The 16,712-nt window shown below is 47.2% G+C and overlaps 7 protein-coding genes across 7 annotated transcripts; 4 read left to right on the top strand and 3 right to left on the bottom strand.

Moving 5' to 3' along the window:
- Positions 1-861: 861 nt before the first annotated feature.
- N7469_011290 (60S ribosomal protein eL27) lies at positions 862-1,158 on the top strand (the record flags this gene model as incomplete). Its single annotated transcript, XM_056650195.1, has 2 exons — positions 862-1,096; positions 1,151-1,158. 2 exons carry the CDS (start codon positions 862-864, stop codon positions 1,156-1,158), a joined length of 243 nt encoding a protein of 80 aa, XP_056495259.1.
- Positions 1,159-4,427: 3,269 nt separating this feature from the next.
- Positions 4,428-5,090, top strand: N7469_011289 (putative pathogenesis associated protein Cap20; the record flags this gene model as incomplete). The annotated part of the gene is made up of 2 exons (XM_056650194.1): positions 4,428-4,516; positions 4,587-5,090. Exons 1-2 carry the CDS (start codon positions 4,442-4,444, stop codon positions 5,088-5,090), a joined length of 579 nt encoding a protein of 192 aa, XP_056495258.1. The 5' UTR covers positions 4,428-4,441.
- Positions 5,091-5,558: 468 nt separating this feature from the next.
- On the top strand, positions 5,559-6,820 carry N7469_011288 (MAGE domain-containing protein; the record flags this gene model as incomplete). The annotated part of the gene is made up of 3 exons (XM_056650193.1): positions 5,559-5,585; positions 5,643-5,994; positions 6,261-6,820. The coding sequence occupies 3 exons, from the start codon at positions 5,559-5,561 to the stop codon at positions 6,818-6,820; spliced, it is 939 nt and encodes a 312-aa protein (XP_056495257.1).
- A 555-nt stretch (positions 6,821-7,375) lies between these two features.
- Positions 7,376-7,666, bottom strand: N7469_011287 (uncharacterized protein; the record flags this gene model as incomplete). The annotated part of the gene is made up of 1 exon (XM_056650192.1): positions 7,376-7,666. The coding sequence occupies one exon, from the start codon at positions 7,664-7,666 to the stop codon at positions 7,376-7,378; it is 291 nt and encodes a 96-aa protein (XP_056495256.1).
- A 3,105-nt stretch (positions 7,667-10,771) lies between these two features.
- On the top strand, positions 10,772-12,008 carry N7469_011286 (uncharacterized protein; the record flags this gene model as incomplete). The annotated part of the gene is made up of 2 exons (XM_056650191.1): positions 10,772-11,263; positions 11,490-12,008. 2 exons carry the CDS (start codon positions 10,772-10,774, stop codon positions 12,006-12,008), a joined length of 1,011 nt encoding a protein of 336 aa, XP_056495255.1.
- Positions 12,009-12,176: 168 nt separating this feature from the next.
- N7469_011285 (uncharacterized protein) lies at positions 12,177-12,485 on the bottom strand (the record flags this gene model as incomplete). Its single annotated transcript, XM_056650190.1, has 2 exons — positions 12,177-12,292; positions 12,413-12,485. The coding sequence occupies 2 exons, from the start codon at positions 12,483-12,485 to the stop codon at positions 12,177-12,179; spliced, it is 189 nt and encodes a 62-aa protein (XP_056495254.1).
- Positions 12,486-12,680: 195 nt separating this feature from the next.
- Positions 12,681-15,236, bottom strand: N7469_011284 (uncharacterized protein; the record flags this gene model as incomplete). Its single annotated transcript, XM_056650189.1, has 1 exon — positions 12,681-15,236. One exon carries the CDS (start codon positions 15,234-15,236, stop codon positions 12,681-12,683), a length of 2,556 nt encoding a protein of 851 aa, XP_056495253.1.
- Positions 15,237-16,712: the final 1,476 nt, after the last annotated feature.

Genomic DNA, 16,712 nt, shown 5'->3' with positions numbered 1-16,712 from the left:
CCGGGAGATCAACTTGATAAGAAAGTAAACAGGTGGAGGAGAGTGGAGGAGGAGGACCACTACGCGGCCACCACATCAGCAGAGTCCATAGCAACCGGGGCAACTACGACCGTCGCCATGTAAACAATGCCGTCACTATTTTACCGCCTTGGGTAGTAAGGCAATCAGGCACTAAGTCAGGCACTAAGGCACAAAGGCAATAATCTAGACTCTTTCCCCGGAGTATCTATTATCCCCGACCACCCCCAATGGAGTAACCCGCCTAAATGAGACTAGTGCCACAGTCGGTAAGTCAACCAATCAATGCGGCGCACACAAATCAAACCCTAAGAACTCACCCTCTCCCACTGACTGCCCGAAATCGAACACTTTTCCGCACTCGACAACACCCGCCAACCTCGCCGCCAACCGGGACCTTCACAATGAAGTGTGCGTATTCACCGTCTTCGCTACATCTCTACGATTCCATACTGACAAGAATGTCGCGATAGTCATGAAAGTCGGCCGTGTGGCCATCATCACCCGTGGCCGTTACGCCGGTAAGAAGGTACGACAACCACCATCCCCAAACCGATCCACGCACAATTTGAAGGAGCAAAATGGAAATGCAATGAAGAATCGAATCAAGCGACGGGAGAATACTACTGGGCTTTTCTTTTCAAATCGACATTTGCCAGAATTTGACCGGGGAATCATGAAACATAAAATTCGAGATTGAATTCAAAGTGCTGACCAGCGCTTTTTTTTTCCGACTATAGGTCGTCATTGTCCAGCCTCAGGACACTGGCTCCAAGGCCCACCCCTTCCCTTACGCCATTGTCGCCGGTATCGAGCGTTACCCCCCTGAAGGTCACCCGCCGCATGGGTAAGAAGCTTGTCGACCGCCGCTCCCGCATCAAGCCCTTCATCAAGGTCGTCAACTACAACCACCTGATGCCCACCCGTTACACTCTGGAGCTTGAGGGTCTTAAGGGTGTTGTTTCCCAGGACACCTTCAAGGAGGTCTCCCAGCGCGAGGACGCCAAGAAGACCATCAAGAAGGCTCTGGAGGACCGCTACACTTCCGGAAAGAACCGCTGGTTCTTCACTCCTCTGCGTGCGTGAACCCGCTACTACACCTCTCTCAATTACATTACTGATAATTTTTTAGGCTTCTAAACGGTTTTAATCGGGCGTTTGTCGTTTTGAACGCGGTTCAGGTGAAGGCGAGGGGGAAAAAAGCATCGAGCACATTCGGTCCCTGATTTGGGATAGGAAGGCATATACCATAGCTGGAAACAGAATCGGGAATGTATCGGTGAACTCCAGTTTTGAGCGAAGGGGGCGCCCTACAAAATTGGCGCCTGCCTGAATGAAATGGAAAATATGAACAATTATTCTTTTTTCAAATGTCTCCTCTTACGAATTCTTGCATTCATCTGCAGCTTTTTGCCAGCACACCTTTTCGATCCCCGTTCTATGCGCTTGACGACGTCACGTTTTTTTTTCCCGGCATCCTTGTCTTTTTGTCTACACCCTGCCCACATCTTTTTGAATCCTTGCTAGGATTGATTCCCTAAGCCAATGCTAGAGGGTGTTTGCCCTACAGTCGTCGCGTATCTTTCGGGTGCTGGTATACTAGATATGCTAACTCGGCATACTGCAACACTTTGAAGGTCACATGTCTATCATGTCGATCTAGAGTAAACGTAGGCAAGACCTGTGGCTTTTGAAAGCCCATGTGATCGAATCTTATCTTGACTACATCGAGTCCACGGAACTCAACCAAGCTCCGATCAAACTTCCAGAATTCCATCGCATGTGAAACACTTTCATGTTGTATATGCACAGGTTGGAACCTCATGAGCTTCCGCGGTTGTTTGTTGACAGGGATTGTAAATTGTATACTGTACAAGCGTAGCCGAGATAGCATCTAAACTACAGTAGGTAATCCGCAGGATGCGCCACCAAAACACAACATCCACTCCAATGAAATTGAATATCTAATATTCCAGACAATAAGATCTTTATCTCGATACTGAAAGAAGCAGGTAGCTATTCAGTTTGTGTATGTTTGTACACATATACTTCACAACAAACAGGATTCTTCTTTCTCGCTGGCTGGTTCACAAATTTTTCGTCCTACATGCAAAGTGGCGCAACTTGCCACACCAAACTCCATCTAGAAACGATTATCGGGAACAGGGTTCGATGAGTCCCATCACAAATAAGATCGAAAGAACAGAACAGAACCAGTGTAGCTCGGAAGCCGGGGAATATTTACGTACGAGAAAAGTCCCAAAAAGGTAAAAAGAAAAAAGTACGTCCACTTCGTTTTCGGCTCGGCATGGCTATTTCCCTACTATACAGTAGTACAGCACGGTAAGGAGTGCGTTCGGGCCAGGAATCAACTTCGTCCCGCACGGATTCGATCTACACTTCTAATTCAAACCAACGAGATTGCCACAAGATCGACCAAGATGTTGCCATTCTGTCGATTAGAAACAACTTTGCAAATCAAACACTGAACCCCCCGAAGAGTTAATTCAAATGAATGAGCCCAAGCTCAAGCTATCCCACTAATTTTTCTATATACATATACATAGTACTGAAGTCAGACATATTCTCCGAAACACCCAGCAAACCCACAGAAAGCACATGCATCGTGCACAACACACAAGACTAACCTGTCTCAGTTCTACATACCTAAAGTAGTAATTCCTCATCCTAGTTCTAGAATTATGCTCAGGATAGGGGGGGGGGGTGGGAGCAGAGTGTAGCACCAATACGCATCCACCTCCTACAATCACTATCGAGTACACTGGTATAAGTAACACCATTCCACAAACCAAGGTAAGCCCGCAATGATCCCATTGACCAACCGCAGAGACCGCGCGTGGGTAATTTAATCCTTAATACAGTAGAAACGGTCAAAATCAACGGTTCACTTCCGTAGTAAGATGTAGCTACGGAGTGCATAGTCGAATGATCCAATCGCCGAGAATCGGATGATTCAGACGAATCATTCCCTGTACCAGTTGCACGCCGCGGAGACGCGCGCAGAAAGGGACGGGGAAGAGTACGGAGTAGAGGGGTGGTAAGTGAGGGCCGATCGCGAATCCGGCCAGAACTTTGTGCCGGTGGTGTAAAAAGTAAAGCCGCATACGTACAATGCATTTCAACCGGGTTCTACACCGATGGCCCCCATTATATTTTGCATTTGGATTTGGATTTGCATTCTTGAGAGGGGCTAGAGGGTATCACGTCCGTAGTCTTCCCGTTTTCTGGACTTTGGACATTGGATTCTGGGTTGTTGTTAGCGCTGAGCAGAAGAGGGGCTACGAGAACGGGATAGGATGGGGAGAAGAATGATTGAGTAGTCCATACATGAGGCTTTGTTAGGTCTTAGGGTGACGCTCAGGCCAAGATGGAGTGGATACAAGGTGCAGGAGACAGGAGAACAGGAGACTGGAGGAGATTTATTTTCTCCCTGGTAGAAGTGAAATCATGAGCAAGTCGACTCCGGGCTGCAGGTGTTACAACCAAAGGCCAGTCATGAAATTAAGGCATGTCGGCTCTAGGCATGCCGGGTTCTTGGCTGATAAGAGGGATTGTCGATGATGTTCTCGCCCCAAGCCGGAATTTTTGGAGGTGGGGTTTTTTTTTGGTAAGTAGAACAAGGTTTCATGGCGGGGGAATGATGGAGTTTAACTGGTATGATAACGAGTAATTAGTTCATTCCTTTCTTTCCATTGATTGATGTTTTACATATCTCATCACTGGTGATTTCATGAGATTTGGGAGTGATTTGTAGAGTCGATCAGAGTGAGGCTACTTGGTGGAGCCAAAATGCGACGACGTTGGAAGACCCGCAATCACATGTGAAAAAGAGCTGTCTTATCAAAAATGCATTTGATGGGTAGGATGGGATGGGATGGGATGTTGCAGGCTGATGCAATGGTTCAATTCCCTGATCTTGAGAGACAATTGTCCTTCATTTTAAGAATTTCAATTTGATTCAATGAGTATCTTGTACATACATACTAATAGTAATCATCGTATCGGGAAGTCAATTTTGTATGGCGTCAGGGCAAGCTGCAGCAAAGAGGTCTGATCCAGGCAAAAAGATACAAAAAAAAAATAAAAAAAAAAAAACGAGATAGAAAAGGAAGCACTGAATTATGCAGTACTTTCTCAGAGGCAAAACCAGCCGGGGAATACGATTCCCTGCGCACAGATGATGCGATTGCGCTGGGGCCTTGGGAGGCCAATTGCATAATGTGGGCGCAATCACATGTGAAAATCTATATACAGCCCACTCCAGCTCGACTCGACATTTTTTTTTATTTGATTTGATATTTTCCATTCATATCTTTTCCTTTACTTTTCTCTGTCCTCTTCTACTCTAATCGATCCTTCTTTTTTTATATATATATACTTGATTCTGTCATACCTGGTCTTCATGCCCCACGCCGATTCAGACAAGATGGGCGAACCGATCGTTAATGGCGAGAAGGTCCATTCTCAATTCCTAGATGTATGTAGCTTCCACTCCCACTCCTACCCTCTCTTACATCTTATGTGACCGTTTTATCTGACTGAACTAGCATCTCGTCTCATACCCCGTCATCTCAGACTCCATCGCTCTCTTCAAGGGCAACCCTTACGGCGCCAAGTCCATCCAGTTCGCTGATCAAGGATACACCCGTCTTGCCAAGCCCGTTCTGCCCTACTTCTCGACGCCATACAGCTATGTGGCTCCTTACCTCGCCCGTGCCGATACCCTCGGTGATAAGGGTCTGAGTGAGATCGATACCCGCTTCCCCATCGTCCGTGAAGATACTCAGAAGATCCGCGGTACTATCTACAACACTGCTGGCTACCCGGTGCGCGTCGCAGGCGATGTCAAGCACCATCTCGTCGACACCTATGGATCGGAATATAAGAAGTGCGGTGGAGATGGTCTTGTTGCTTCTGGAAAAGCTGTTATTACCACTAGCTTGATGCTCTCGCAGGAATCTTTGGCTTGGGTGAGCACTTGGTTTCAGACTGCTAAGGAAGAGGTTAAGGAGGTTGTGAATGAGAAGACCAACCAGACCAACAATCACTGATTAGATTTGTATTTTCTTTTCTTGAGCGCCTGTTCCTTGTTATGTTTTTTTCCTAGAGAAAAATAATACCTCACTCGCGTATTCGAAATTCGAGTTTTTTTTTTGGTTCAAATTGAATTTGCTTGAAAGTGGTGTGATTCAATACTGTGTCTGGGGGGGTAGTACTCTGAGCTGCCAGGATATATTGTTCGTTTTGCAAGGTCCTTAGTATGATTATGGATTTTTTTTACCGACAACCAAATAGCTACTTCCCCTCCGATCGATTCAATCAATATTTAGAATGAACACAGCCTTCTCGAAAATGTTTTAATATCAAACTCCTTAAGTACTCTACACCTTCCATCCCATCAATGCTGGACTGCCCCGAGATAAGAACGTGCACGGACCATCCCGCCCAATGCGGTATAATCTGTTTGATCGACGCGTCGCGTTCTCTCCATTGCAAACCACAACAATACCACGAACAAAATGCCTTTAGTTCGCAAGCGACAAGCGGTAAGTCAGGGAAAACAAAAGCGAAATCCTCAAGAATAACTCCCACTGACCGAACAGGCCGAACCCGCCGACTCAGACGACGCAATGCCCGCAAGATCAAACCGTCGCCAAAGTGCGCGCAGTGAAGACTCCTCGGTAGGAGCCGGCGACGAGGACGAAGATGGAGGGGACAGCGCACCTTCTAGTCTTGACGCAATGGTCAAGAAATTGGTTCGTCTTGCCCTCGCGAGCGAGTACTCGCGTCTTCCGATTCGCCGCACCGATATCAGCACGAAAGTGTTTGGTGAGCAGGGCACGCGGCAGTTCAAGATTGTTTTTGAACAAGCGCAGAGAGAACTGAAGACTCGATTTGGAATGGAGATGTCGGAACTACCGGCGCGAGAAAAGACAACTATTTCTCAACGGCGGGGTGAGTTCTTCCCGTAACATTCCTCTAGCTTTAAAATGGCGATGGATATCGTCAATGGGATAAAGACTGAAGCTAATGGGGTTTCTTTCGAGAACAGCTGCCCAAAAAGTTGAAAAACCATCTTCAGGAAATAAATCCTGGATCTTAACGACTACATTACCACCAACCTACCAAACCCCCACCATCCTCCCCCCCAACAAAAGCACCATCCACAAATACAGAAAGTACCTACACAGGTCTCTATAGTTTCATAATTGCCCTGATAGCACTGAATGGTGGTTCACTTGCAGAGCCAAAATTGGACCGCTACCTAGCTCGCATGAACGCAGAACAACATACCCCGATTGATCGCACGGACAAATTACTCCAGCGCATGATTAAGGACGGATACCTTATTCGAACAAGAGAATTGGATGGCGGCGAGGAACAGATTGAGTTTCTTATCGGGCCGCGGGGTAAGATCGAGGTGGGGATGAAGGGGGTGGCTGGGCTTGTCAGGGAAGTCTACGGACAAGGAAATGGGGGCGGGAATGGAAATGGGGAGATGAATATCGAGGGCGGGGAAATGAGTCAGGCCGAACAGGATGAGAGGGAGATCTTTGAGGGTCGATTGAGGCGGAGTTTGGGAATTCGAGAACGTCCTGGACAAGTGGATGATGATGATGAGGAGGCTAGAACTGGGACGAGTGGACGTGGAGAGGAACCGGAAGCGGGTGGGAGGTCGAGGTCGAGTGAGGGGCCGAGAAGGTCGAGGCGTTCTGCGCCTGCTACGCAGGGTGATTCGGAGTCTTCGGGTGAGGAGGATTCAGCCACCGATTCGGATTGATTGTTTTCTTCCGTGGCATGTCTGTTGTCTGCACGTTGGCGTGGCTGCGTGTTTGTGGGGGTAGCGACAAGCCACGTCGGTTCTCGGCTGAGAAGGTTGAAATGTTGATGTTTTGATACCCGGATTTATCATTGATTTAATTTTACTTCTTGCATAGCCATATATGGTTAAGAGTCATGCCAAACCCGTCGCGAGATTTCATCAGTTCATTTTTAGAAATCTAGTGAGCTGAAATTCTTCATAAACTAGATGAAGAAGCAACTTGTTTCTTACTTGGAAGTAGTCTGCCTACCTAGGCAACTTATAAACCTCTAAATAGAGATTTATATTTGGAGGATGTGAATGATGCAGCCGACAGTGTCCGCTCCATAGACTCAAAGCAATATGCTGGGCAGAGATGTTGATGTTAAACTTGCGGGAAGTCATCTCAGAATCCTTTGAGGGACCGACAGCAAACATATAGTATATTGTCTTTTCCAATGCACCTAGACTGCTTGAACCGCCTCCTGAATCCAATCAAGGTAAGCCGCAGTGCTAGCATAGACACCATTTTGGTCAAATTCTTCCACATCCAAATCCCCACGAAACAACTCCAACCTGCTTCTTAGAGCTAGCATCAACAAGTGGACCACCGCTGTCTCCCTGACAAGCATCCTTTTCTCTAGCTTTGATGCCAGCGCAGATCATAGAATCATCAACTTCATGGCGATCTGCGTAATCCTTCACACATTTGTCGTGGCCAATAATATTGACGTACGCGACTAGGAGGTTCGCAGGAATTGAACCGTCTCTGTGGGACATACTTCCCCAGCCAGTGACGGAGCATTTGGTCTCCACCGGTGGCATATCGTCGACTGATGATGGAAGTTCTACAGCTGAGATTGTAGCCCCAAAGTCCAGACTTGAGGCCAACTTGAGGACAGCAATGTCATTCTTGATTGTCTTTGCGTCCTACTCTGAGTGTTGCGTGACTTGAGCTACCTTGACCAGCTTCCCACCCGAGGCGTGTTGATTTGAACCTGCCCGAACTCTCAGGCGAACTGCGGATAGCCCATCCACACAGTGAGCGGCAGTGAGGACATGATCTTTATCGATGATAGATCTACTGCATTTGTGTGACTAAGTTTGAATAGAAACTTGGTAAGGGATTTCTCCAAGTTTGGCCTGTGATCTACCGATAATAGCTTCGTCAGCAATGGCTGATCCTGCGAGAGATAGCAGGGCGGCGGAGAAGATGAATCTCATGCTGGGCAATAAATAGGGAGTGGAAGGTTGGAATGGACTCGAGGGCAGGAATTTGAGAAGGCAGAATGTTTAAATAGGCCAGAATCGGTCACCAGTCCTAAAAAACATTTGGTGATCTGCACAATAACACAGCACAATATTCTTATTTCCTGAATTTCCGAGTTCGTCGTATGGACGTTGATACATCGACGCTCGGTGCTTTTGACCCTATTCTTAGCGAGCCCAGTCAAAAAAGGCGTGAAGAATCGAGGTAAGTTTACTAAAAGACACGATGGGGTATATCTGGCCAAAATGACCAAAGGTTACTAACCTTGACTACGGGAATGACTACAATACTTACGACTAGAGTGGTAGACCTAGTTCACGTGGTTATAGAAATGGGATACGAATCTGTGAGTAGCACTCTTGGGCGAGAATACAGTACATCGAACCCCCGAACTATGTACTATGTATATACTGCGACCCCATTTGGGGTGCTTAGTGATGTCCACATCCAATCAGAATCTGATATGCATTCTCTGATTAGGTCTTCCGTTACACGTGATGCGACTGTCTATGTATAACTACTGCATGTATAGATAGTATGTTCCTTTCATGTTCTGCAGTGCCGAAACATTAGTCTAAAAATACCTATACTATCATATTTCAGTCCTAGAAATTGTAGTAGAAACGGAAGGCGACATGTCTATCTAAATGGGTGGTAGATCAAAGCCGTCCGCACTTAGTCTCAAACTTGTTTGAGACAGCTGCATCTCCTCTTCAGTTCAGTATCATCGCGAAAAGCACCTCTTGATATTCATCATATGTAACATCTGGCACTATTACATCTAACACTATACCGATATTACTTCAAGTCACATAGATCCATAAATACTAGTATATGATAGCCTAATCAGAGTACACTCCTATAACGAGAGATTGACCTGCGTGCTGCAAGAGTTACATTGTTTGAGCTATTTATCTTCTTTGTATATTCGGTTTGAGAATTTCAGAGCAGTAGCTCCGACCTTGTAATCCCTTTTGACCGAGTGGTTCACACGCAAACCGAAACAGTATACTCAGTCCGTTACAACTCCATTTGCACCGTAACAAAGGCATCTTTTTTATCTATATAGCTAATAATCGACCTTATTCTATATCCAATTCATGTTATTAGAGCCTATCCTACAAATTCAATCTCTTCGTGCTACTCATACCGATCTCCTAGATCATCATCCTTACTATTTTCCCGCTACTAGCGTCTCTCGTCAAAATCTCTCTTTGTCATTACCTATCGTCTTCAAAATGGGAAAGAAACATATGCTGGATGAACAGAGGCATTGGGAGATACAGCAATTCTTCAGACTGAGCCACAATGGTTTCATGCGGGCGTCTTTAAGGCATAATCCAATTCGTTGCCCGGAATGCAACCGCAATATCAAATCAACCTACAAAGATATGGAATCTCATATGAATGGTCATGACGTTAAAGTATCTACGGTTGAAAGCCATTTCGACCTGGAGAGAAATGGAAAAATAGCCAATAACCAACAACGTTATACAATCGTTAGATGTCTTCATTGCGAAGAAATTCTTGTACAGAATCGCCGTTATCACCGGAGACAAATGATGGACCATCTGAGATATTGCTCAGATCCTCGTTTCGAGCTAACAGCAACATGGTATAAATGGAAACAGACATGCTATTACTGCTCCAACAATTTTGCCGATGGCCAACTTCAAGAACATGAAGAAAACTGCTTGTGGCAGAAAAAGGAATGCCACAAATGCAAGAAGCTCTTCTTCATTGGTGATATCAAAGAACATAAGCAATCATGCTCATTGTGGATGTGCAACAGATGTCATAAGCACATGGAAATCGCAAAAAAAGAATATCATCAAGGGTCATGTCACTACTTCTACTGTTACAACTGCCAAAAGACAATAGATCTTCGCAAAGAAGATAGGAAGACACATCTCGATGTTTGCCCATACTTCCGCTGCGAAGGTTGTGGGGATCATCCTCTTAAAATGGACTGGGATTCCCACAAGTGTACATGTGCTGGTACAAAAGTTATTTGTAGGAAATGTCGGGGAGTAATCACGAAAACCGAATTTCCAGAGCATCAGGAGATCTGCACCAAAGAAAAATGCTCCAAGTGCAGCAAATGCTTTGAAAGAGATGAAATGGCCGCGCATCGTGAAAGCTGCAATTGGAGATACTGCACGTACTGCGGGTCTCTCTACCCCCCAGAGACCTATGAAACCCAGCATGGAAATAAGGATCTCTGTCGGAAACGGATATGTGTTGGTTGTGGGAGAAGAACACTTGCCAAAAACCTCGCGGTGCATATGAGCACCTGTGAACTCCGGCTTTGTCATAATTGTCACCAACGTTTTCACATGAGTGATATAGAGGAGCATCGCAAGAGCTGCTCTTGGTGCCAGTATTGCAAGGGAAATGTACCCCCAAATCATGATTGTGTTGTTCGCAGATGCTTTCGTTGTTACAAAAATGTACAGGTAAATGAGTACGATACTCATTTGGTTAACTGTGATTGGAGGGAATGTCTGAAATGCCCCAAAAGGATTCTGAAAGATACTTTGGTGTCTCATCTTCTAAATTGCTCGGGACGTACTATGGAGCCACGGAGAAGGAGAGTCCCTGGCTGTAAACCCGGAATTGGTTTTCGAGTTAGGGGAAACGACCCGATAAATGAAACTCTGATGAACAAAGGAACAAATGCGAAGGACAACCGATCTCCGGCAGAGATATTTACGGCACGGAGTTTCCTTGACCTCGAAAACTTCCTATCTACTCCTAGAATCGTGGAAGCAAAGAAAGACTGGCAGGGATCCCCTCATCAAACATTGATTGGGGACTTTGAGTACCATACTCGGCTGAAACGTTATGGGGAAACCTTTGTTAATTACTTTAGCCATGTCTCAATATTCCAGTTCTATCTGCACGACGCTACTGGAAAACCCATTGTGGAAGCTCTACAGATCGACCATGGTTTGACACAGGAGATCTTATTCACAGAGGGACTCCAAGTCCTTCAAGCCAATGGAGATCCGCACGATCCAGACAAGGGCAAGTCAATTGAGATATTGCAACGGCTTGTGGACAAGATCTACAATCCCGAGGTTGCAAAAGCGTTCCCAGACAATGTCCTCACCCTCAATGATATTGCCGACAAGATCAGGGACCATGTGAATGTATGTTTTGTTCTGAAACTCAAAAAAGAGATAATATCTTTACTAACAGCACATATAGGAACACGGCCCAATCCTGCATTTTCATGAATGGAGTGCCAACAGAGGAGATTACCAGTGTCTGTGGAACATCTTGGCCGCAGTCGGGGCAGAGGATCTCCTCCAATCTTGTCCAAAATCTTTGAACAATCAATCTCCATATCATTGATGGCGGCAAACCGCTCGCAAGTACAATGTACCGCTAGCAAGCGGTACTTTGGCACTCGGGAAGCTCTATAAGAGTATTTTTCCGAAAAACGAGGATCTTGTGAACAAGTGGCATTTTGCCGAAGCAGATGTCAAGATGACAAGAGATTTGATCGAATTTTATTTCGATCGGGTTCTGGATGACTCTGAAACCGAGCCAGAATTGCCATATTCTGATAATGAGGATAATGACGAGGACGAGGACGAGGACGAGAACGAGGATGAGGATGAAGATTCAAGACCCTGGGATGCAGGAGACAATCCACCACTGGACGCACAAAAAATATTAACCTTTCAATTCGAGAGTTTAGATATTGATCATCATGTCCCGTCTGCTGACAATTACTCTGGTTGGAACGGTTTCGATGAGATTGCATCCAAGAGCAGCAATTCTGCCAAGCGCAGTATCAATTTCCGCCAGTTTGAAGCCGAGTCCAAGGGAATAAAGCGCGCAGGGGAGCCAGAAAACTCTTACAGCAACAAACGACTAAGGCGAAGATAGCCCGCCAGGGTTAGAGAATATTATACCCCCGAAAACAGCAGGCTTTTACGGGATAGATAGATCTTTGCTCTTTCTTTTTGTTTGTCACCAGCCTAACTAGTAGTTAGACTGCATCGGGTTAATTGAACTTTGGATTGAATTGAGTTGAATCTAGTTGGAAGGTAATGGCTATGCAGGCGCTTCCTCCTTCGGAAATAAGAACTTGCCAAACACCACGCCCTTGAGGTTCGGCGTAAAGCCATAGTAGATCACAAACCAATGCCTCGATACAGTAGAGAAACACGCTAAACAAAAGAATCGGCTACTATGTATCAGCATACACAGGGTCTCTGCGGCCACGCCCACGTCCGCACCTCACCCTCTTACTTCATATTCATCAGCCTTCTTCCAGCTCTTTCACATACAAAACATCCAATTGTAGAAATTCTGCTCCTCTGATTCAGTTCCTTCTGTACTCGCTTCATCAAGCCAAATCATTGTTATTGTGTGAGACCATGGGCCAGCGCTACGAGACGGCCCCTGGCTTGATGAAGCACCTGCATGCCAGTAGATGGCACCGAGATATAATTCACCACTAATCCACCCTCAGATCGTCGATTCCACTCGATCTCCAGCCCTTAGATGCCCACAAACCTCATCCTGCCGTTGCGTCGCCCTCTTCTGAATGATAGTTTAATCACCTCCACCAACAGCTTCTCCACCGACAGCCTCTCCGTCACTTCCCTCATCGCCAAGGTCTTTCTGGTACATGAGATGGGGTGGGGGGATAGGCAGCTTGTTGCTCATCAAGTGGAAGAACGAATGCTCGCCGTATGCAGCCTTCTCAGCCGAAATGACAGAGCGGAATGCCTCAACAAAGCGTGCAGTGGCCCTCCTCCTCCACATCTTGATCCACTCATGAGCCGCATGCCGATCCTCTCCAAACAGGATATCCAATTCCACCGTCACACACCATTCTGACCATTTGACTCGTCCAACCAAAGCATCCGCAATAGCACCAAGACCTGTCAGTTGAGCGGTCCCCGGGAAGGTGTAAGGCTGCACGGCAAACACGTGGCATGTGCTTCCAGAAGGTATCTTAGCTGCCAGGGACAAGTCCCTGTGAGCTGCTGAGATATCCGACCAAGTGCCTGCTTCAGCAGTCTCCAGTCTTTCATGGTCTTCATGTACAAAACCAAACCAAGGCATGATCGTCCGACGGAGGCGGGTAGCAGGACCATTCGAGCCGTGGGGTATCGTGGGCAAGGTCAGTCTCACATCTCCCTTCATGCAAATGGCACGCTCGAAGTCTGTCCCTAACTCTCGTATGAATTCAGGTCCCCACATCCATGGTGCAATCGCCACAGTATGACCGGTGACACTGGCATCAGGGTCGTCTTTTATCATATCCCAGTATCGCTGCAGAATCTCGCGTTTGTGCAACATTGGCAATACAATTGAACAATTGTCCTCGTCCTCATCAGTGAACGACACCGATCCCTGCAGAGCATACCCTCCTCTCCCTGTTGCAAGATAGTCGCCAATCGCCAGGTCGATATGGATGAATTCCGTGTCCTCTCCAGGGTACGCGCTTTTCGTGTAATACGGGAATGAGATCAGTCTCCATGCATGGTCAGGCCTAGCAGCCACATACGCCGCGTAGTAGCAGACATCTTGTCGGGTGAGCTGTTGCGCCAGAGAATGAAACATGCTCCGATTCCACCCCATTCTCGCCCTCGCTACAGCAGGTGAGTAATGATAGTCATACATGTCAAACTCAACATGAATTAGCTGCAACAGGTTTTCTACTCGGATACCCAACTCGGCACCCAGCTCGTCCACTCCCTTCACGTTAGAGATATCATCTTCCAACCAAGCAAACAACCCAGGCAGTATAACACTCCCTTTCTCCTGAATGTCCCTGTCTTTTACACTCCCATCGAACCTCGGTGTCCCATACACTCTCGTACATACGTCTTCCAGTGACAGTCCTGTCTGCGACAGGGCCGCGATACGGGGCTGCTCTGGCCTGGGCTCCAGGCGAAATGATGTTCTGACAACATGGAAATCGAGTTTCTTCGCACTGAACCATTCCACCTTTTTCGCAACAAACTTGTCCCAGTCCCCTATCTGACGCGCTGCATAATTCAACCGGGAGAGCAACTCAGCATGCGTGAATTGACGGATGTACAGGCCAAGCATAGAGCAAAGTGCCCTGGTGTGCCTGTCGCATATCTTTTCAGCCGTGAACACACACAAGGACCTCACAACTCTCCTGAGCACAACCAACTTGAGTCTGTCACTTCGTTCCTCTGCCCTCTTAGTAAAACTATCCCTCAACCCTTTCGACAGCTCACACGTACAGTTCTCCCTGTCGATTGGTCTTCGTCTGACCGGCCTTCTGTTCGCAGGTAGATTGATACCACCGTGTCTGCGCGCTCGACGCTGGTAATCTGGTCGAACTGGCTCCTCTGAGCTGCTTCTGTCAGGGTCACTGGGTGAAGGACTGGGCACAAACACACTTCGTCCATCATCCATTTTTGCGTCCTTCTCTTCATCAACATAACGGCCATATCTGTCCTCGGCACCAACGTCCTCCAGGCTGGGAGCCGGCAACTCGCCCTGCGCCAGACCCACTAGAAACCCACTGTCATCAAACTTGAGGCCGTGCTTTTTATACTCATCGGCCGAAATACTCGAGGTATCCAGCGATTTCGCAGCTCGCGCCAGATCTCCTTGGATCACCATCTTGTCTCGACGATGACCCCTTCCTCTCCTCTGCAGCCGATTCAGAATCTCATGATTCACAGCACATCTCATGTCCTCAAACTCAACATCGCAGAGTAGCAGCGTATTCACATGTTCCGCGGAAGTCTTGGTCAGGATCCGGGTAAAGAAAGGCAGCGCGTTATCTTCACCCCAACGCAAGCATGCTTTCTCGCGTATACTGTCGATATACTTGACGTTTTTCGCATGTTTCTCCGATATTTTCTGGGCTCTGAGCCACACGCCAGGTTCGTCGTCTCGCTTCCACACGCCACTCTCCTCAACATACTGATACCACAGAGCGATAGCTTCCGTGTTATCGTCCCTCACATTCAACAGCTTCTCCATTACAGCAAGCTGCACGCCATACCTTTCCTCCTTTGGACAACGTTCAGCCATCAGACGAATGGCCTCAAAATCTTGCAGGCCACTGCTGTCTCGTACAGCCTTCATACCAGCTGAAATCGAAAGGTCGGTACTCATCTTGCCAACAAACAACAACTTGAGGCACCATACTGATATCTTATTCAGTTCAGAAGCGTCAACGCTTTATACCTCTTAATATTTCTCCAGGTCCTCCCCCTACCCATAATTCTGGCCGGTGACAAGCAAAAAGTAAATCCTTCCCCACCCAACATCTTGGTTGGCGTCAGCCAACTCCTCAAAGAACCGCATATTCAAACAAAGAAAAACAACAAAAAAGGGCACTACAAAGACAACTCTAACCGCCCTTCTCACCACGATCTGCCACCAACTGACTAGGTATTTGCGCCCTACGGGTTGTCCTCCGCGCTCTCCGCAACCACGTCCCTAAACCGGGGCGTCGTCAATTGTACTCCAGTGAAAGGAATGTCCCGCGTGCCACCAGGTCGAGGTATCGCCAAACAATTGCGCGACGTCCAGTTCTTCCAGCGCACGCGAACCGTGAGTCGTTTCATTTCAGCTTCTTTGCCCTGTAGGGTCCGTGCTACCTGTACCGCAGCTGAGTGTCTTTGTTGAATGAACTTTGATCTGTCGTGTCGTGAAGCAAATACCGAACCACTAACTTCGAGGGACTGATAGTCACTCTTTGTCTTGAATCAAAGACGGCCTGTTTCTTTCACGCTCGTGGCCCAGCCGAGGAATTGCCTCCTGCGCGTGCTCTCTTCACTTCCCTTCAAGACTTCTCTTCACTTCCTAGCACAATGGAGCTGACCCAACACCACGTCCTCGTCCTCCTCTCATTTCGGCGGGAAAGCCACGGCAGCTTGTTCTATACTGTTAATTTTCAACTAACCTAGCTTACCTGCCAGGTTATACTAACCCTCTTTTTTCCTTGTCTCTCGTTCTGCCAGCACTGAATTCTTTTCGGCCAGAAACACTACACCAGCCCGGTTCGGGACTGCGAGCCAGATTCTACAAGACCTATTCTCTGCTACAGGGCTTTCTTGCGAGTACTGGCTTTTTTCGGCCGGAAATATCACGCCAGCCCGTTCTACACCAACAAGCTACTTCCCTACTTCCACTAATTCCTTGCTTTCTTTTCGTTCGTATTCTGAGCCAGGAATTTCTTTCTCGGTGCCTCTCTCAGTGGTGAGGCCTGCGTATACTGTAGGCTTCTATATACAGCCAGGCATGTAGAGCCCTAGACAGATTACTTCTTCGTAGTACCCCCGCAAATACCAGTTCAAGCAACGAAGTGGGAAGCCCTAATCTAGTACTTTTAACTTCCCTTCAACCAACCAAATTTATGAACCAGGTTTTGTATCGCAAATTATTTTCTCAATTGCATAATAACCCCTTACCAGTACTGGAATTTCTTTTCGGCCGGAAACGACACTCAGCCCTATCTATACTGAAATAACTGCCCAGCCGTTCGAGGCTACAAGCCAGAGCCTGCCAAGCCCACCCCTTCCGCTAACCAGCGTCTACCAGCGCTGGATTTTTTTTTCGGGCCGGAAACACTGCTTCAGCCAGGTT

Source organism: Penicillium citrinum (genome assembly GCF_028827155.1).
Source record: "Penicillium citrinum strain IBT 23319 chromosome Unknown utg000010l:1.0-1229701.0:1.0-1230130.0, whole genome shotgun sequence".
In the NCBI taxonomy this organism is placed as follows: Eukaryota; Fungi; Ascomycota; class Eurotiomycetes; order Eurotiales; family Aspergillaceae; genus Penicillium; species Penicillium citrinum.
This window is presented reverse-complemented; position numbering and strand designations above follow the sequence as displayed.